The 20,291-nt window shown below is 51.0% G+C and overlaps 1 protein-coding gene across 4 annotated transcripts in view; it reads left to right on the top strand.

Annotated features, from left to right (window-relative positions):
• The window catches only part of C1H1orf226 (chromosome 1 C1orf226 homolog), a 307,833-nt gene that overhangs the window by 273,972 nt on the left and 13,570 nt on the right, over nucleotides 1-20,291 (top strand). For 2 of the 4 annotated variants that reach the window (XM_060297138.1, XM_060297144.1), the window contains exons 7-11: nucleotides 3,974-4,140; nucleotides 6,099-6,278; nucleotides 10,040-10,081; nucleotides 13,364-13,529; nucleotides 14,940-15,092. In XM_060297138.1, coding sequence (XP_060153121.1) covers nucleotides 3,974-4,140; nucleotides 6,099-6,278; nucleotides 10,040-10,081; nucleotides 13,364-13,529; nucleotides 14,940-15,092 — 708 coding nt within the window. Of the gene's footprint in view, nucleotides 1-3,973; nucleotides 4,141-6,098; nucleotides 6,279-10,039; nucleotides 10,082-13,363; nucleotides 13,530-14,939; nucleotides 15,352-20,291 lie in introns of all 4 variants that reach the window. The other 2 variants (XM_060297149.1, XM_060297157.1) reach the window with 2 other exon arrangements.

Here is a 20,291-nt window from a genome sequence, read left to right as displayed (position 1 = left end):
AGTGTACAATAGTATTATATGTAAAAAACTGTACATACTTTTAAAATACTTCATTGCTAACAAATACTATCATCTGAGCAAACCGTAATCTTTTTGCTGGTGGAGGGTTTTGCCTCAGTGTTGATGGGTGCTGACTGATTAGGGTGGTGGGTGCTAAGGTGCGGGGTGGGGCGGGCTGGGACAGTTTCTTAAAATAAGGCATCAGTGAAGTTGGCCACATTGGTTGACGCTCCTTTCACAAACAATTTCTCTGTAGCAGGCAATGCTGTTTTATAGCATTTTACCCACAGTAAAACTTCTTTCAATATTGGAGTCAATCCTCTCAAACCCTGCCACTGCTTTATCAACTAAGTTTATGTAATATTCTAGATCCTTTATTGGCATTTCAACAGTCTTTACACATCGTTGCCAGAAGTAGATTCCATCTCAAGAAACCACTTTCTTTGCTTATCCATATGAAGCAGTTCCTCATCTGTTCAAGTTTTATCATGACATTGCAGCAATTCAGTCACATCTTCAGGCTCCCCTTCTAATGCTAGTTCTCTTGCTGTTTGCACCACATCTGCAGTTATTTCCTCCACTGAAGTCTTGAACCCCTCAGAGTCATCCATGAAGGTTGGGATCAACTTCTTCCAAAATGCTGTTCATGTTGACATTTTGGCCTCTTCCCATGGATCACGGATGTTCTTAATGGTGTCTAGAATGGTGCATCTTTTCCAGAAGATCTTCAAGTTATTTTGCCCAGATCCATCAGGAGAATTGCTATTTATGGCAGCTGTAGCCTTATGAAATGTATTTCCTAAATAATAAGACTTGAAAGTTGAAATTACTCCTTGATCCATGGGCTGCAGAATGGATGCTGTGCTAGCAGGCGTGAAAACAACATTAATCTCATTGTACCTCTCCATCAGAGCTCTTGGGTGACCAGGTGCATTGTCAATGAGCAGTAATAATTTGGAAAGAATCTTTTTCTCTGAGCAGTAGGTCTCAACAGTGGTCTTAAAATATTCAGTAAACCATGTTGTCGACAGATGTGCTGTCATCCAGGCTTTGTTGTTCCATGTGTAGGGCACAGGCAGAGTAGTTTTAGCGTAATTCTTAAGGGCCCTAGGATTTTCGGAGTGGTAAATAAACATTGGCTTCAACTTCAAGTTGAAGTCACTGGCTGTATTAGCTCCTAAAGAGCGTCAGCCTGTCCTTCGAAGCTTTGAAGCCAGTCATTGACTTCTCCTCTCTAGCTATGAAAGTCCTGAATGACAGCATCTTCCCAATATAAGGCTGTTTCCTCTACATGGAAAATCTGTTGTTTAGTGTAGACACCTTCATCAATGATCTTAGCTAGATCCTCTGGGTAACTTGCCACAGCTTCTACCTCAGCACTTGCAGCTTCACCTTGCACTTTTTCCTTATGGTTATGGCTTCTTTCCTTAAACCTCATGAACCAACCTCTGCTAGCTTCAAACTCTTCTTCTGTAGCTTCCTACCTTCTCTTAGCCTTCATAGAATTTAAGAGAGTTAGGGCCTTGCTCTGGGTTAGGCATTCACAACTTGGCTAACTGTTGCAAGAGGCCTTGCTTTTGACCTATTTTGGCTTTCAACACGCCTTCCTCACTAAGCTTAATCATATCTAGCTTTTGATTTAAGATGAGAGACATGTGACTCTTCCTTTCACTTGAACACTTGAGGCCAGTGTAAGGTTATTAATTGGCCTAATTTCCATATTGTTGTGTCTTAGAGAATAGGGAGGCCCAAGGAAAGGAAGAGAGATGGGCAGGGTGGGGGTGGTGGTGGGAGTGGCTAGCAAGTGAAGCAGTCAGAGCACATTAAGTTCACTGTCTTATATGAGTACAGTTTATGGTGCCCCCAAATAATTATAAGCAAAGATCACTGATCACAGATCATCATAACAAATAATGGATAGCACCTAATAACAGATAATGAGAAAGTTTGAAATATTGTGAGAATTACCAAAATGTGACACAGACACAAAGTAGGCAAATGCTGTTGGAAAAATGGTGCCAGTAGACTTGCTCAATGCAGGTTTGCCACAAACCTTCAGTTTGTAAAAATGAAATATCTGTAAAGTGCAGTAAAATAGGTATGCTTGTACTCTCTACCCGTTAGCTGTACTAAATCTATAAGACTCCAAATGTGATCCTCAAAGAGCCCACTGAGTGGCAGGAAGTCTCTCAAAAAGCAGTCCCATAGTTGGTGACTTCATGTACGTCAGGCTTGGTTTGAGAACTCCACTAGTACAAAGAAAATGGTTGAGAAGTTTGTTTTTCAATGACTCCCCCAGAAGCAGAGCTAGAACCTAAGAGATTTTCCAATCCCTTCTGGGCTCCTGGCCTGGGCATCTCCAGACCCTCTGGAGGGCTGCTTAGTTCTTGTCATTAGGATCTCCAGGGGTGAGGGGCAGCCTCCTCTTATAGCCCACTTCCCTGTTCTGCTACCCTGTCGTGGCACTGTTGCCTTTGTTAGTGTCTACTGAACACCTTCTCTGTGCCAGATCCTTGGGAGCCATGAATGAAATACACCCTTGGTCTCAAGACCAGAAGGGCACAGTTGCTATCATGTGCTAATTAAATGCACTGACAGATGGATGCCCCGCGCTGTAGGAGCCAGTCCCTCCTGATGACTGATGGAGATCTCTCCTCAAACGCAGGCCCAGTTCACCCTGCTCACTCCTCTGCGGGCAAGGAGACTCAGAGGCTCAGTTCCCAACACCATCCACCTACTAAGAAATAGTCACGAGTTATCCATCGGCCTCCCTCTCACAGGATCAACTTCTTCATCGTCAGGAAGGTCACTTCTGGGTGCAGGAGATGGTAGGAAGTAGCCCACTCCCTATGTTCCTGCCGGCTGCTTTACAAAGGAGCAGAAGAGCTGCCCTGCCAGGCCATGGTCCAGGGCCCTCCTTTCTGTTACATGCCATTGCAACCCTTAGCAGTCCGTCTCCCAGCTCCCAGAGCAGCCAGGAGGAAAACCAAGCACACCGTTGGCTTTCTAAATACCGCCTTGCTTCCCCCGATGACTCGTATGGGTTTGCATGAGAAGACTTGTTAGGACTATTTGTTCTACAAGGCGGGCCCTCAAATGACCAAAGCCTGGCTCCCTGGGTCGGCCTTAGGGTTAGGGAATCAACTCTTCATACTTGCTACTTACATTAGCCTGTGCAGTTTTACAATTGGTGCTTGGTCTCTGAAGCCTTTTAAGAAGTTTTATTTGAAGACAGTAGTGATGAACCTAATCCCAAATGTAGAGAAAAAAAAAATGTTTCCTGGGAAATGCCTGAGAATTGCCAGGTGTTTTTATAGAGCCCAGGAAAGAGAGAGGAACAGGGAATGAAGAAAAATAAGAAACAGTAGGAATTTCATACACGTGCTGAGCGTGTGATCAAAGACGTGGTCACTGTCTTCGGTAGGAAGGGGCAAGTGGGAAATAGACAAGACAAGGCATGAAAACCAGCCACCTGTCTCTCCTCTGCCACTGCCGCCTTCTCCAGGGCCCTTCCCTAGCTTTTGCTCCCGAGGGACGGTCAGAGGCAGGCTCTGAGGATGGGAGACTGATGTACTGTGTGGGATGGGGCCTCGGATCTCCTTGTCCTTATTTTTCAGGCCTGCAACCCTCCCACCCACCTAACTCAGCCTCCACTATACAGTTGAAGGAACTGGGGCCCAGGGAGTGAGGTGATTTACCCCTTATCTGACAGCCCGTTAGGAGCATGGCCAAGCAGTCATGTGCAGACTTGAGGAAATGGTGTCTTTGTTTCTGGACTTTAAAAGGATATTAAAATGAGAACATCTTATTGGATTGGAAATTTAACAGACTTGAGTGAAAAGATATGTGAAAACGTTACAAAGCCAGTGGCGTCCCTAGGTGTGACACAACTGAAAACTAAAGTGTTGGGCAAGTAGGACGTTGTCCTTAGTGTGACTGTACCCCTTCCCTACCCTCTCTGTTGTCCCTGTAGGCCGCCAGCTCACCGGAGCCGAGAGGGCCTCCACGGCCACTGCAGAGGAGACGGACATCGATGCCGTTGAGGCCCCGCTCCCAGGGAATGAGGCCCTGGAGTTCAGCCGAGGTGTGACTGACCTCGACGCGGTAGGGAAGGAAGGAGGCTCCCATACAGACTCCAAGGTAAGCCGGAGGTGGCCCACCCAGGCGGTCTGCACGCATGCCACCTCCCAGAGCAGTCTGTGTCACAGCCTCAGCCACTGTCGGTCACCTCTTAGCGCCTGCTGGGTCACCTTTAGGGTGAGGCGCTCCCCAGCACCGTGGTGGTTCCAGAGCACGTTTTACTTCCTTTCAGAGGGGCCTGACTTCTAGAGATTCAGTCCCCGTGTGTTGATGCTGGACGCTGCTGCGTGTCAGGATGCCACAGAGCTCATTCCCGATGCGTGCCACCCTCCAGGGTCCCATCAGCACTGGGTCCCCTTCTTCCCAGTGGAGGCCCCACCTTGAATGGCACCTTGTCGCTGCACAATACCTGTGCATGGCTAATCCTTGCACAATGTGACATGATCCCCGGGGGCTCAGCTGAAGGAGCAGAGTGAGTTAGGGCTGCCTCTGCCTGCAGCTAGGGGTTGTGTGCCTTTGATGCTCCTGGGGAGGCGGGAGATTGGCCTCTTGGAGGTTAGAAACTGCCAGACCACCTCAGGCGTCAATTTCAACCTCGTATCTTATGGGTGAGATGATGGCCGCCCTCAAGGAGTTCCTGATAGGATCCAGGTTAAGAAACTAAGAACCTCCAACCCAAAGACAAAACAACCCCCCCGCACCCCCCTCACCCCTGCCAACAGGAGGAAAATACTGACAAATTCCCCTTCCTGTAGATTCCCTGCCAGTTGCCTGTATCAGGAGTGCCTCTCTTTCCTCACCATGCAATGCCTTTTCTCAAGTGGAAGTCGTTGGGCTAGTTCATCAGAAGGAGAAACCTGTCTCGTTTGAAGGGCAATGCTGTTCCAGATTGTCTGCCTGATATCTTCTTTGGTGCCCAGTTTGTACTCTGCAAGTGGCAAAAGCCCTCTGTCACTGGGTGCTTCCTCTTGCACATCGGAAAAAGGACCAGCAGCAGAGCTGCCAGAAATCAAATTCAACCCTGTGCTTGAATTCTCTGGCTCACAGAAACCGTCTTAATGAAAGTGTCCAACTACCAGGAGGGAGACAGGAGGGAAGGGAATAGAAACTGCTCTCCCCTTTCAGAGAGAGGATCTCTCCAGACCACTGTCTGTGTCCCGACTTGCTTCCCTGGTGGCTCTCACTGTGAGAGGAGGCCGTGCTGGGCTGGAGCGCCTCCCTCACTTGTGGCCAGCCCAGGAGAACCCTGCAGAGCCTGGAAGAGGGAGCCCTAAGAACACAACAAAGTAAAGGTAGAAGTCGCCCCGTAGTGGGGTGGTAGGTAGCTATCTTTCATAGAGACAGATCCCTCCAAGTCCAGAACCTCAAGTGACTCAACAACATGGTATAGTTGGAAGCTATGGGCAAGTGATAGGATGATCTCAGCTGCCTGGTCTCCCATCACATGGCATCAGTAACTCAGGTGTCCAGATAGGGTTTTCTGACTCTGTGGTCCCAGCCCAGGCCATCAGATCATCATCTCCTCTGTGGGAGTCTGTCCACATTTCCACTGAAGACGTAGCATTGCGGCTTCCCGGGTGGCACAGTGGTTAGGAATCCGCCTGCCAATGCAGGGGACGCAGGTTCCAGCCCTCGTCCGGGAGGATCCCACATGCCGCAGAGCAGCTAAGCCCGTGCGCCACAACAGTAAGCCTGCGCTCTAGAGCCTGAGAGCCACAACTCCTGAGTCTGTGTGCCACAACTACTGAAGCCCACGTGCCTAGAGCCCGTGCTCTGGAAGGGAGGCCACTGCAATGAGAAGCCCGCACAATGAAGAGTAGTCCCACAACTAGAGAAAGCCCACACACGGCAATGAAGACCCAGTGCAGCCAAAAAAAAAAAAAAAAAAAAAAAAGACGTAGCATTTCCAGCTCTTGGTTAAAAGCGGGCCATTTCACCCCACCCTCCTACACGCTAAAGGCAGACTCCTAAAGGTGGCGCCTGCCCAGGGTCACGCCGTGTCTCCTCTTCTCCGCCAGGTCTCAGCCCGCCCCCAGGAGCCCGTGCTGACAGCCTCGCCCAGGATGCTTCTTCCCTCTTCTTCCTCGAAGCCCCCGGGCTTGGGCGCGGGCACGCCGCTGTCCACCCAGCACCAGATGCAGCTCCTCCAGCAGCTCCTCCAGCAGCAGCAGCAACAGACACAAGTGGCTGTGGCCCAGGTTCTCCTCAGCCTCCTCCCTACTTCGCAGGCTCCACTCTCATGGGCTTGACGCGCCTTCCTTAGCGAGGGGCACAGGGCAGGTTTACAACCTAGCGAGCTGTGAGGGATGGCTCCCGCTGTTGGGTCGTTGCTTGTTGAGCAATGGGGGCGGCAGGGAGGGGAGAGATGGGGGACGCGGTAGAAATGGGAAGAAGTGTTTTGGCTTCCCGTGTACCCCCGCTCTGAGTTGGGCTTGGCTGGCTTGGCTGGATGTTGTTGGATAATGATTTGAACTGACTAAGGAACAAGATGCACATAATTTCACCCTTCCTTTCCTACCTTCATTTGCTGGTGTTTGGGGTGGGAAGGGACGCCTCTGGAGTCAGGACAGATGTGACTTTGTGATACCACTCTTAAAAGAGTTTAAAGTGTGAATTTGTCCCAAACACCCTTGCAGAAGCCACCACCCTGGAAACCTTGTCCATAGGGATTTCCATGCCTCTGTTAGTCATCTACGCATTCCAGGAAGGATTTTTTTTTTTTTTTAATTTCTCGAAGCAGAATTTGATACCATACTGGCCTGGAGTTCATCATATTGGGATTTAACTGACAGGAACGTAGGCGTAGTATTTGAGCCATAATGAGAAGACTTGGCTTAGATTTCAGGAGCCAAGTGCTGTGTGAGCCCTGAAGACGTGTTGCACTGCTGCTGCCTTAGAAAGGAGGGGTGAGCTGATTTCCCTGCTGCTTTTAGCAGGGATGCCTCTCGCTTGCTTTCTGTGCAGGGCATGGTAGAGTCCACATCTTCCTTGGAACTTGTGAGTCCGAGCTTCATCTTCTCTATGGGCCATCGGGGAAGAGTGAAGACACAATCATTTGTACCGTTTACAGGCTGAATTCTGTGGTAGGAGTCAGACAGGGTGAGGACCTGGGTGGGTAGATGCAGACAGTGAGGAGGAAGGTGGGGTCTTCAGGCTTTGGAGAGTTGGTGAGAGATCGGGAAAGGCAGCTCTATGCATCGACATTCTACATCTGGTCAACCAGGCTGGCCTTCTGCGTTCTTGAATGAGAACACGAAGACTTCTCTAGGGAGCTCTTATCGATCCTCATCGTTTCTTCTCCTTACTCGTCTCGTGACCCTTGGGTGGAGTGAACCACCCAGGCGGAGCCGTCCTTTCCAACACATACCCCTTGAGGAAGCAGCCAGCAGCCCACCCAGAACGATGCAATGACTTGGGTCTTGAGAAGACCTTCTTTGTAACAGTCTCACCCTGACCTGGGCCTGAGGCCCAGCCTCATGGGTGCCTTTTGCAGCCAGGTTTCAAGAGAGTAAAATCAGTAGGGCACTGCTTCCAAGGGATTTGAACCTTTTTAAAAATCCAAACCATGAACCCAAAAGGATGTGTGCTAATTCTAGGAGGATTCGCAGGTGTTCCCAAAACAGCAACAAAGAGGAGGAATGTCATTAATGGCTTCTTATATTTGGGGGAAAAATCATCGCCTTTTGTCAGATAACACAGTTCATCTCCTCTAGTTACTAACGGAGTGGCTGTCCCGAGAATCCCCTCCTCCCAGGTGTGATGGCTGACAGGAGCAGAAAGCCGGCGTGCTGCAGCACGGGGCCGTTCAGCAACTCATGTCGTTTCCAAAGTTTCCCGTTAAATATAAATCCATCCTCCAGCCATGATACTTTTCTCCTTCAGCATATCCATTGCCAAGTAATTATTATTTATCTAAGAACGGGCTTGATGCGTATTCATGGTGAATATTACCGGAGAGGCATTTGAATGTGAACTCACTGCTTAATACTAAAGAGAAACTATTTGCACATGTACAGTCTGCACAAGAAGAGTGTTGAGGCAGTTAACGTACTCAGCGAAGCCACAAGACCTGTAAGTCTCCCATAGTCAGGATGAAAGCCTAAGAGCGGTTCTCTGGCCCAGAATCAAGCATCTGTCTCAAGCAGGCGTCACTGCCCTGGCCCTATTTTAATTGCCTCTGTCCTTGAAGACAGTGAAGCTAGGAGAGGGGAAGAGCATGGTTCCAGTTGCAGTTCACTTGATGAGCCTCTCTCAGTTCCAGCCACTTCCACAGGCTGGACACCCTCAGCCTCTCCTGCACTTGGAATCTGTTGCTTATAGTTGGTGGTGTCCTGGTTGAGTCTCAGTTCAGGCAGTGACATGATTGAAAGGCCACCAGAGTGCATCAGTATCCCACATGGATGAAATGACTTGGGGTAGGGTCGTAGACTTCTAAAATCTTCAGGTCAGACAGCACCTTGAGGTCTTCAGAGAGCTTCTGGAGCAGACTCCTCTGCCCTTCTCTACCTTCCTCATAAGCAGTCTCTTCAGTTTGCCCCTTCCTTTGCTGCCCGGGAATGAAGCAGCCGTATTATTGTAACCTCTCAACTGGCTTTCAGCTCCCCTGTCCTCCGGACCAATTCAGTCCTAAACCAGCCTTCAGCGACAGGCTTCTCTGCGTGTTCCTCTCCCACTCTCTTTGTAGCATTTGATCCAAGGGCTTTTTATTAGTATCCATATCTTTGGGTATAAACGATATAAGATACATAGGTGGACTAATAGATAGGTCTTCTTGACATCTTTCATGCATTTAAAACATATCAAATCTGGCATACGTGGTTTCTCTGCACAGTGTCCAGTATGAGGTCAACTTTTACTTGTTCTGTCAGACTCTACTGCCGTCAAACTGCAAGGTTTCTTTCTTCGTTAAACTACCAGCAGTCCTCAGAATTCCAATGGGTAATACTGTGATCTCAGCCCTTCAGTGGGAACATATTTTCCTTTGCTCTGGGGGCATCCAAGTCCTCCTGTGTGGCTCCCGAGAAGAGCTAAGGATAAAGATAGTTTCTTGCAAACAGGTGCACTCTTGGGGTCCCTTGTTGCATGATTTATGCCCCTCTCCCCCATTTATTCTCACAGGCCAGTCTGGTTCTACTGTTATCAATGGGGCTAGGCTTAGATCTCCTTCACAGCATTCTGATTTGGCCTGAGACCTCAAGATCTCTCCCAGCCTCTCCCTAAATTGGTTCAGAGCTGACCTAGAAAGGGCCTGTCCTGGCCTTAAAGGTACCCAGGCGAAGGTGTCGCTCAGCTGCCTCTTAAGCATTTCTAGATTAGATATCAGTGTGTAAATAGTGAACCCCAAGCCCTTTGGACCACTTTCCCGAACCCAGCATGAGGCTTGCCTGGCTGCACTAGCTTCCTGCTTTTAGATGGACCAGAAGTTCAAGGGTGCGAACGAGAGTATAGCCAAGCCTTGAACCAAAGCTGGGATGTAGCTGGCGCCCGCATGGCCACGGGCTGGGCCCACACAGCTCCAGAATTGATCCAGGCGCTGTGGCTGACTGGCAACAGTTAAGTAGGCCAGGCTCCTTCACAGTTTGCCAATTCCTGGCCTAGCTCTTGGGGAAAATGTTATACCGCAGCTCAGTGTTGCTATGTAAAGATTTCTCCTCTACCTGTGCCACTTGCACTTGTTCTGAGACAAGTGGTTGGTTACCTGTGCTTCGCAACTGTGTATGCCGTAGTTAGAGGAACAGCGCTAAAACCCCTCCACACCCCGCCGAGGCCCTAGTTTTAGCATCTGGCCTCGTGGCTTCCCCCAGTCCCCAGCGCCCTGGGTGCACTGCCCGGGTCCCCTGCCTTGTGCATGCTGAGACAGCGCTGCCTACCTCCGCTTGTGTGTCCGGTGTGTGTGTGGGCAAATCGCTCTGGTTCTCCTCACTGCCATTTCCATGTGCCTGCCGCTCCCTAACTTCAGCCTGGGCCTGCCCGCACTTCTCGCGGAGGAGCTGGAGTCCAGGCAAGTAGGCTGGAGAGCCAGTGGGCAGTGGTCTGGTGTTGCTGGGTGGGTTGAGGGTGGGTATCTGAGTTTTGGGAAGTGGCACCCCAGCTGGAGGGCACAGGGTCGAACTTACGCTTGTAGTGCTGTGGCAGGAATGCAGAACTGGACACCGCCCTCCAGGCGTGGCCCTCCCGCGGACTTAGATCGTGACCAGAATAAGTCCTTGCCAAAGACCACACAGCTCTGGAAAGGCCAAGCTAACTCCTACCTTTCCAGAAATTGATATGGCCTACCTTTGCAAAAGGTGTCCGATGCTTTAAGAGTGTGCTGAGTACAAATAAGTCCCGCCTGGTAGGGAAGAGGCGGTGTTATCTGCTCCTGTTGCGCCATGGAGAAAGTGAGCACACAGCTGTAGCTGACTGCCCGAGCCAAGGCTGAAAATAATGCTGCCTCATTTTGGTGCTTCGGGGCCAGGCCCACATATGCAAAACACAGGGACTATTAAATTGCCTCACATTTAAAGGAAGTCTTGGCTGTTTTGTCCCAGCTTGGCCTGGTCTGGGTTCTCCTGTGATGTGCAGACTGCTGCAGCGACAGGTGGGAGCCGTATGCCTGCTGCCACTTTTGATGGCTGCAGGAGCGGAAGGGCTCGTCAGCGCCGGGTTTAGGCGGCGGCAGCAGCGTGTGCGTTCTCATTCCCAGGGTTTGAAAATGCCCGAAATGTTATAACTACGTTTGCAAAACTAAAATTCTTATTTAATCTGGCACGAGGAGGACTCAAACACTGCATTTTTCATGGTGCTGAGTGCCAGTGGATTTGGGATGAAAGCTTTTGATGCAAGGGTCGTCTTTTATGTACTGATGGTACCTCCACCACTAGAATGGTTACCTGCAAAAGAAACTTCCAATTTGTTTTTCCCCTGGCTTCTGCAGGAGGGAATTCCTCTTTTGTTCCCAGTCCTAATTCTCTGACTTCCCAGTGGAAATCTAGAGATGTTCTTCAGTGAGCCTTTAGTGAATGGCCCCTGGTACTGGCCACTCCATACGCCTGGATGTGAAATCACAGACTGTCCGAGCCTCTAGCCAGCCCTCTCAGTTGAAAGATGGAGAAAGGGAGGTCCAAGTAGAAGTGAATTACCTGCAGTTGCATAGGGAGTAACCAACAGACTCAAGTGTTCCAGCTTCTGTTGGGATGTTCAGATGTGGGGTTCAGGCACCTGAGTCTGTAGCATGTGCGTGCAGGGAACCCTCCAGAGATACCAGTTAGTGGTAGGCAGGATTCTCCACGTTTTCTGTTTACATGCATTGAAAGTTTTGTTCCACATTTATGCCTAATGTTTCTGTTTTTGTTCCAAAGAAAATAGAAAATGGATAATTAGCAATTCTGTCTGCTCGGTACATTCCTTTCAATGATACTCTTAGTTGGAATAAGTTACATTACTTGCAGGTAGAAGGTTAAGGTTGGCCTTTCCTCTGGGGGCCCTTCTGGGGGTGGGTTTCCCACAGCAACTGTCCTGTTTCTCAGAAGCAACAGGATCTGGGGCACTCTCGGGTGAACTACCTCCATGCCTCAGTTTCCAGGGAAGATAGAGGCTTAATAGCCATCCACCATCTGATATCCAGATTGAAATATTATTGCCACTCTCTTCTCTGTTCTCACCCTTCTCTAGATCTCTCTTTAGATTATCTGAGGCAACAGATGAGGCTGATTTCTGGACCAAAGTATCAGTTCTGTCCTTAGCAGCACCCGGTGGAGAACAGATTTACTTTAGATTCCTTAGGCATCCTCCCCCCCACCCCCGAGGGAAAGATCGGCCTCATCTTGGGAGCCACTAATGGAAAGTGGCAACTAATCTCATTAGTGGCCCCACTTAGAGGCAGAGCCAACTGCAGGATCAGGTCCTTAAATCCGGGCAGCGGGAGAAGCAGCCGCTGCATGCAAGAGTATGGTCTCCGAGTGCTGGCTGCTGGGAGGGCTCCAGGACCCTGGGTCAGGCTTGGCCAGACGGTGGGGCGGACATGGTCTTTTACTCCCTGATAGAACGTGAATCTCTTTGGAGCGGATTACGCTTCAGAAATCCAGAGCATTTGTTGTCTGAGCCAGAGAATTGGCTTTTCCAGTTCCTTCCTTCTCTCTCCTCCGCTCCTGGTTGCAGCTCTCCCACCCTGCTCACCCTGACTCTGTGTCTTTATCCACACCATGTTTTCGGTTCAAGAAAATGCTCTTTCCCACACGCCTTGGTCCAGACCACCAAATTCATCAGCTGTGCTTGTTCAGGGACCTTCAGAAACCCTCCTAGAGACCCCTTTATCCACTTCTTAGCAGAAAAATCACGTATGTGTAAATATTGTCATCGTCTCGTGACTCAGTTTCTTCAAACCAGGGTCCTGACAGAATCACCCCACCTCTCCTCCCACTGAATTGTATCCCCACACCCAGATTGCACACGAAGAGCAGACCCTACTGGGCCCTGAGCATTCGGGGTATGCCATTGCCAGGTGCTCTACCATGAGAAGGCGAGAGGTGATGAGGGTCCCCCTCTTCTCATAGAGGGCGTCTCTGTAAAGCTGTTTACCTCAGCCCTGCCGGGGTTGCTGGATGAGGCCCTGTTATGAGTCAGTCAGCAAACGTTTGACATTTGCCAGGTATGAAGCATGCTCCCGGGTGCCCTGAGAAATAAAAAGGGAACGGAAGGTCAGGGAAGGAAGCTGACACCCACCCACAGATGTGGAAACACAGACCATGACAGCCATTTCACTGACTTAGAAAGGGCATGTGTAGGGCTTCCTATTTCTCACGGTATTTGGATGCGAGGAAGGGAAGAGGGAAGATTGCAGGGGGTTTACTGTGACACTGTTCTTAGCTAGTGGGTCAGTATATCAGTTTTTGGTTTCGTTTTTTAAAAGACAAGATAAGAAAAACGTACCTGCCTCAACACAGCAGTAATACGTTAGCTGTCAAAGGAGTTCCGACAGGGATGGAGCAGGGGGCAGGGTCTGGGGCCCAACTCTTTCCTACCTTTTGCTCGTGGTGTGGGGCTCTGAGTCGTACACGAGTGACACATCATGGCCCTCACTCAGGACAGAGAGAGAGCCAGCGAGCAGCTTCTTTCGGCTTCTCCTCTGAATTGCAAGCCCGGGTGCCCATTTTGCCCGGGGCAGGGCTTCTTTGTCTTGAATTGAACCTGGAAGGTGTCTCTGGTCCTGGCCATCCACCAGTGACTCGCATTTGCATTCACGTGCCTCCCTTCTCTCTGTCCTGTCTTCTCGCTGTCTCCTCTGCCTCCTCCTCCCCTGCAGGTTCACTTGCTGAAGGACCAGCTGGCTGCTGAGGCTGCGGCGCGGCTGGAGGCCCAGGCTCGCGTGCACCAGCTCCTGCTGCAGAACAAGGACATGCTTCAGCACATCTCTCTGCTGGTGAAGCAGGTGCAGGAGCTGGAGCTGAAGCTGTCGGGACAGAACGCCAGTAAGCCGGGGCCCTGCCCAGCCTCACCTCCGTGGGGAAGCTCTGGAACCACATGTTCTCTTCCCTAAAGCTTTTTGGTGGTGCTTTATTGGACCCCTGACCTGACCTGGTATCCCAGCAGAAAACAAAGGCAGCTCTGTTTGTCCCATTCGTACATTTCACGGAGTTACAAAAGGGCAGGGCCAGAGAGGGGCTTGGCTGCCTTCTAGCCCAGTGCCCAGACTTGACCTTGAAAGTCCCCGGGAGTCACGACCACATGCTCACCCAGCCTCTCCTCAATGGGGGCCCGGGCTCTTTACACGTAAGCTAGGGCTGCCCGTTTCTTTCTCAGAGGGCTTTTCCCATTGAAACACGCTGAGCACCTATGGTGAATCGTGGTCTCTGTGAGTCTGCAGGAGACATCGAACTGTTTAGTAGTTTACTCTCCCCGCACTGTTTGACAACTCGGCAGCGTAGAAAAGGCTGGCAGCAGTCCGTCTATTTAATGGATAAGGCAGAGGAATAAACTGTGGCCAGCTAGCTCTGCTGATGAGTGGCAGAGGTTGCCTGGCTCCCAGCCTGCCTCTACTCCCAGCCACCCCCAGGCTGCACTGAGAAGTACTAGAAGACAGCGTGTCTCCACGCCTTCCTCCTGAGCTTGTCCCTGGGTTGTCTGCTGCTCTAAGTGTGCACTGGCTGTGGACCAATATCTGTTGATCGTATACATAATCTCATTTAATCCCTATAGTGGTAGGTGGTGCTGTGCCCATTTTACAGATGAGGAAACGGACTCAGAGAGGTTAAGTAACCAGCCCACAGTTTCAGGCCTAGCAAAGTGTGGAGCCCAGATTCAGACCCAGGTCTAATGCTTTCCCTGTTATACCAGTAGTTCTCCCAAACGATCCCGTGAGCTTTTTAAAAGATGGATATTCCCAGATCCAACCCACAGAGGTTCTGCATTGGTAGATCTGGGGCAGGGCTGATAACTCTGTGTTTCTAAAGTGGCCCAAAGTTACGGATTGGGAACCACTGTACTTCACCGCTCTGAAAGCCCCTCTGGATTTTTATTTTTGTTTATCAAGGCCCTGTTGTATTCTAATTAATGCCAATTTACAAGGTTGCACCAAGTGTTACTACATGCTTTTAAGGTAGCTCTTCAGTTTGTACCTTCTTCCTACCACACACCCCATTCAAGGCGTCCACGGGCCTCACCAGCTGATCATGGGCTTATCGTTGCCCTGCCCTTACCACCTCCCCTGAGCTCGTCCCCTTCAGCCTGGCGTGTCTGTGCTGTGTGGGGTGGAAGGAAGAGCTGAAGAGCCCCTGTGAGGGTTCGCTCAACTGGCCAGGGACCTGGGTGGGCCAACGGTGGCTTCCAGACCAAGCACCTTGCTAATGTCGCCCCCTCCCCCTCTTCTCCCCCCACTCCAGTGGGCTCCCAGGATAGCTTGCTGGAGATCACCTTCCGCTCTGGAGCTCTTCCCGTGCTCTGTGACCCCACGACCCCGAAGCCAGAGGACCTGCACTCGCCGCCCCTGGGCGCGGGCTTGGCCGACTTCGCCCACCCAGTGGGCAGCCCCTTAGGTAGGCGCGACTGCTTGGTGAAGCTGGAGTGCTTCCGCTTTCTCCCGCCCGAGGACACCCCGCCCCCTGCTCAGGGTGAGCCGCTGCTGGGCAGCCTGGAGCTCATCAAGTTCCGAGAGTCAGGCATCGCCTCGGAGTACGAATCCAACACGGACGAGAGCGAGGAACGCGACTCGTGGTCCCAGGAGGAGCTGCCCCGCCTGCGGAACGTCCTGCAGAGGCAGGAGCTGGGCGACAGCCTGGACGATGAGATCGCCGTGTAGGTGCTGTGGTGCTAGCAGGCGGAGGCCGTGGCCGAGGTGTGGAGGGGCCAAGTCTGGCTGCTGCCCGGGTAGGGGCTGCCGGCGAATGCACACTGCTGAGGATACCCGGGGGCCCCGAAGCGTTTACAGTTTCAGAAAAGGATTAGGGTTTTGCTTTGGAGGGTCAAGTGGGGAAGACATTGGATTCCCAGAAGTGAATCAGGTCCTGCCTCCTGCTTGCGACTACTGGGTGGGTGGGGGTTGGGCAAGGGGCCTCTCGGAGCCCATGGCTTTGGGAGAGGGTCCCTCTTGAGGACCACCAGGCTGCTGAAGGACGTGCTCCCTGCCCGCTGCATCATCAGGCTCCCCTGCTCTGTCGTGTGATGCCCCCTCGCCCCCCCCCCCCCACTTCTGTGGTCCCGACTATGAAGGGAAGCCATCGGTACCTTCTCAGGTACTTTGTGTTTGGATATCAGGATGCTACCAGTTGCCTAACTCTCCCCGACCTTAGTGGGAGGAATTCCTTCTCTAGGCCCTTGCAAAGATTGTAGAGGTCGAACGCTCTAGGCTGAAAGACAGGGTAGTCCTTTCAGTGTGAACGTGGAATTGGGATGTGACACATTGCGGGGATAAACTTTCAGATGAATTGGATCCAATCACTTTCTCTAGGTGGGCTTCAGGTGTTGCTCCTGAGGGAGACTGGGAGTTGACTGTCATTCAGGCCCTTGCCGTGAAAGCCCGTGGGGAGGACAACGTCTTGCCTGCCCCAGATCACTTAGATCTGATTCCTCAGTGTGGATGCCCTGCCCACCGCCTGCCTGCAAGTCCAGCTCATCCACGTGGAGGCTGGAAAGCTGCCCTCTCTCCCCTGTGTCCTGCCTCAGGGGCTGTGCCAGCTGAAGCCTTTGTAGCACTCTGCCTCTATAAAAGCCTCAGAGACCCAGAGCCCCCAGCCTTACCTCTCAACCTGTCCCTTCCACTGCGCAGTAGTGATCAAAAAAAAAAAAAAAAAAAAAAGCAGAGACTGGTAGCTGAGACCACTCAAGTCCACTCTTCAGAATCACTGCCACTTAAGTCAGAAACGATAGTCACTTTGCCCTTGACCTGTCTCCCTGTGGATGCATGCCTCGAGCACACCTGTAAAAAGTGCCAGGTGCAATTCTCTTTTACCATCCAGGCCTAGAGATTACCACCTGGTACAGTGAGCTGATTGGGGCAGGGAAGGCTAGCTTACTTGTCCTTGGTTCCAATAAGGCCCTAAGTGGCTGTTAACAGATTTAAAGGTGCCTGAAGAGAGAGCTGAGACATGCTAGTGCCAAGTGTTGGGGAAATAAGACTTTATCTTGGACAGCAAACCACAGACCCAGACTGCAATATTATTTGGGGATCAGTTGGTAAGGATGTGGTTGCAAAGTTGAGTTCTTCAAGCCTAACTTGGCTTTATAAAATATAGAAGTGAAAGTGCAGATCTTTTCTTATAGCTACAGTTGGATTTCTTCTAGACCAGAAAGTCCAAATTAAGGAAATAAATGTAGCTTTGTGTTAGCCTTCCTTGGTGCACGAGGGTGTCAGTGGAATGGGACGGGTGCGTGTGTGTGTGCATGTGTGTACACGTGTGCTGGCATTGACACACACGTGTGAGGGAAGGTGTATACGTATGCATAGGCTTGTGAGAAGTGACCAGAGAGAAGAGAATGGGAATCTCCAGGGTGTTTGAATCAACAGTAGATTTGTGTTCTTTTCCTAATGTGCATTTGGTTGGAGAGAGGTGGTCCTGTTTTTGTTATACTTTCTGATTAATCATTGGACGTAGGTCCAGATACACAGGGAAGGAAGAACCATGAAATCGAAGGAGAGAGGTTAGGAGTCCGGTTTGCCTGAGCCTCTAGCTAGCTTACAAAATCCTACCCAGGCTTCCTTGAGTGTGGGACCTCTTAGCTCCTTAGAATTTGGGGTGTTCAGGGGAGTGGAAGGTCTGGCTTCTCCAGGCCCACTGCCTGCAAGCAGGGGCTGAGGACAAAGCCAGAGGCCAGTGGATTAGGTGTGTGGAATGTGGTAGGAGGAGGCTTCTTTGGGATGGGGAGAAGAGTGGGTGGGGGGCATAGTTTCTAAAAGGGTCTTGAAAACCTTGCCAAGGGAAGGAAGAAAGGAGACGGTGGAGAGGTTGAAGAATTGGAGAGACTAGTTCTATGTACCGCTGACTTGGGACCCATTTAAGACCCTTGCCCTCGGGGTGCCCCGCAGTGGTTTCCACCCACCTCGGCCCCATTCTTTCCCCAGTTCAGGCCCTCCCTGGAGCGCTGGTTTGTGTGTTGGCATCCCACACCAGCGCGCACTAGGTGTGTTGGAGGTGAAGGAGACAAAGGACAGATCTAGGGGCCTTGAAGGGTCACCAGCCACTGGGAAGGAAAGGGAATGTTGCAGACCTGATCTCCGAGCAATGTCACCCTGTCCTCCTCTCTCCTTGCTTCTTGCTCTGCTAACTCAACTCCTGCCCCCCTCTTTTTCATCCTTCTACTCTGCCCCATATGGAGGACAAGTGGACACCAGGGGCGCCTCCCTTACTGTACCTGCCCCAGCCTTTCCTGGGTGCCAGCAGACTCTTGGGTACACGAGGCTCCCACAGTTGCGGAGCCAGGAAAGAACTTCTCTGCACAGGATGGACTGTATATTGGGACTGAAAATCATATTCCTGCTTATACCAATGCTGTCTATAAAGCCTCTTCATAGCCTCACTTCTCTCAACTCTCATTTAGGGGTTGTATTCCTTTTATTTTCTCTCTGCCTGACTGCTTCCTCCCACTCTGCCCCCTCCCCCTGCGCCCTCTACTTCCTAAAACTGTGTGGCATTAACTCTGTTGGATCAACTCTCTGGGAAAAGATTCTGTTCATGTTAAGTGCACTTACTCCCTGGATGTTGTCACTAGTCTAGTGGCTTTTGCTAAATAAACCTTTCTTGTTTCTAAAAGCTTTTCCATTGTCTTTTCTTGCCTTTTCTATTCCACCTGCTCCTTCCCCCACCCGCCTCCCAACTTCCCGAGCCCGGTGGCATCAGCTCTGTGACGCACCATTCCCGAGGGTGTGTGGTGTTTAGAAAGAACTCGTGTGTTCCTTCAAGCAGCGGGGGAAGGTGGTGCCTTCAGGGGCAGTTGATTCAGACCAGCCTTGCAGGATCGGGCTGTACCAACGGTTCTTATCCAAGGGCGAGTTCGCTCCCCCAAGGGCTGGATGTTCGGTGACGTCTGGAGACGTTTTTGGTTGTCACAACTCGGAAGGAGGCTATTGACACATAGTGGTTGGAAGCCAGGGATGTTGCTAAATATTCTACAGTGAACAGAACAGCCTCGCCACAAAGAATTATCCAGCCCAAAATGTCAGTAATGCCTAGGCTATACCCGTTTTTTTTTTTTGGACTCTCCCAAAGCCCAGGTCTTTTCAAACTCCAGACATCACTGGACTATACTGGCGGCAGCAGCAAGTTTTGAGTGCTTGAAAAAGTACATCATAGATATTTTCAGATATAACTAAGATCATCAAGATTATAAAATTTCACTGACTCCCTGACTAAATGTCTGAAATATGTAGTTGGTAGGTTTCTGGATGGGCCCATTCCAGGAATGTCCAAACTGGAGGCAAACAGACTTCTTCCCACACCTGCCTAGAAGGGTTATGGTGTCACTGACACACAGCTCAGCAGAGGAGGCCTGACTCGTTGAGGTGTGGGCTTTCCTGCAGGGAGTAGAAATGAAAGGGGAGGAGGGATGCCGGCAGAGAGGATGTTAGAGAAATACGGAGCTGCAGGATCTCGCAAAACCCACATCGTGAAAACCAGGCTCCCCTGACTGGAACGCATAGCCATTTTGAAGGCAGAGGTCTTGTTAAACCTGATACTTTGGTAGGCCAGGCCTGAAGGAAAGTTGGAGGGTCAGATGAACCAGGGTTACACATATCCTCTGCCCTTTTCTGGCTGAGTGAACTGAACTGAGCCTTATTTTCTTATCTGTAAAATGGGAATGCAACACATCACATAAGGCTATAATGAAGAGTAGATGCGATGGTATTTTAGAAGCACCCAACAGAATGCCTGGCAGTGGTCCAGGGCACAGTACAGTTTACCCCCTCATTAACTGGGGGGGGGGCGTGTTTGTTCTGCTCGGTGCAGTTGTGCTCTGCGTGCATTTTCTGCTGAGCGGAAACTATTCAGAGCTCTGTACTGAGAAAGCTACTGGGGTCATAATGACCCTACGTTAAATGTGAAAGGTGGAAAGTACCCTGTCCTTAGGGAGAAGACGCTAAATTCTCGCACCTGCCAGGCCATGATTAGCATGTGCTGTGGCCCTTGGGCTCAGTCCCTGGCCTTTGGGTGGATTTCTCTCTCTCTCTCTCCTTTTTTTTTTTTTTTTTTTTTTTTAAGCTGTGCTCTGTGCCCATGATGTGGATGCCCTGGAGGAGGGAGTGAGGGCTGGGCAGAGGGAGAGAGACCAGATGAGGAGTGATTCCATGCCTGGTCCTGCCACAGACCATGCTGAGACTGCGACCGGTCTCCTCAAGTCCATTCCGTGTCCCCCTCCTTGTACTCCCTCAGGAGCCCTGTCGAGGGGACACACGTGCATAGTAGCGTCTGTAAGGAGAAGCCTCCGGGGGCTCCGGTGGCCTTTCCATTTAGGAAAGCAGGAGCTCAGAGTGAGGGCTAAAGACTTGCCAGAGTCACTCATCTGCTCCCTCCGGGAACCGGGCCCTGGAAGCAATGGAATAATGTCAGGGCTGCCTGAAGACCACCCTGCCCCTCAGTGAGTGGGTGGGACCCTGCATGTCCTGGCTCCCAGGCCAGCTGGAGCCTGCAAATCAAGTAGACTCTGGGACTCTGACTTAGTGGGTAGAGGGTGAGGGAAAGAGTGGGGAACTGGGTGCAGGACTGGGAGTGCTCTCACAGCAAGGGACTGGTGTGTGATGGGGG

This window comes from Globicephala melas, chromosome 1 (genome assembly GCF_963455315.2).
Source record: "Globicephala melas chromosome 1, mGloMel1.2, whole genome shotgun sequence".
In the NCBI taxonomy this organism is placed as follows: Eukaryota; Metazoa; Chordata; class Mammalia; order Artiodactyla; family Delphinidae; genus Globicephala; species Globicephala melas.
This window is presented reverse-complemented; position numbering and strand designations above follow the sequence as displayed.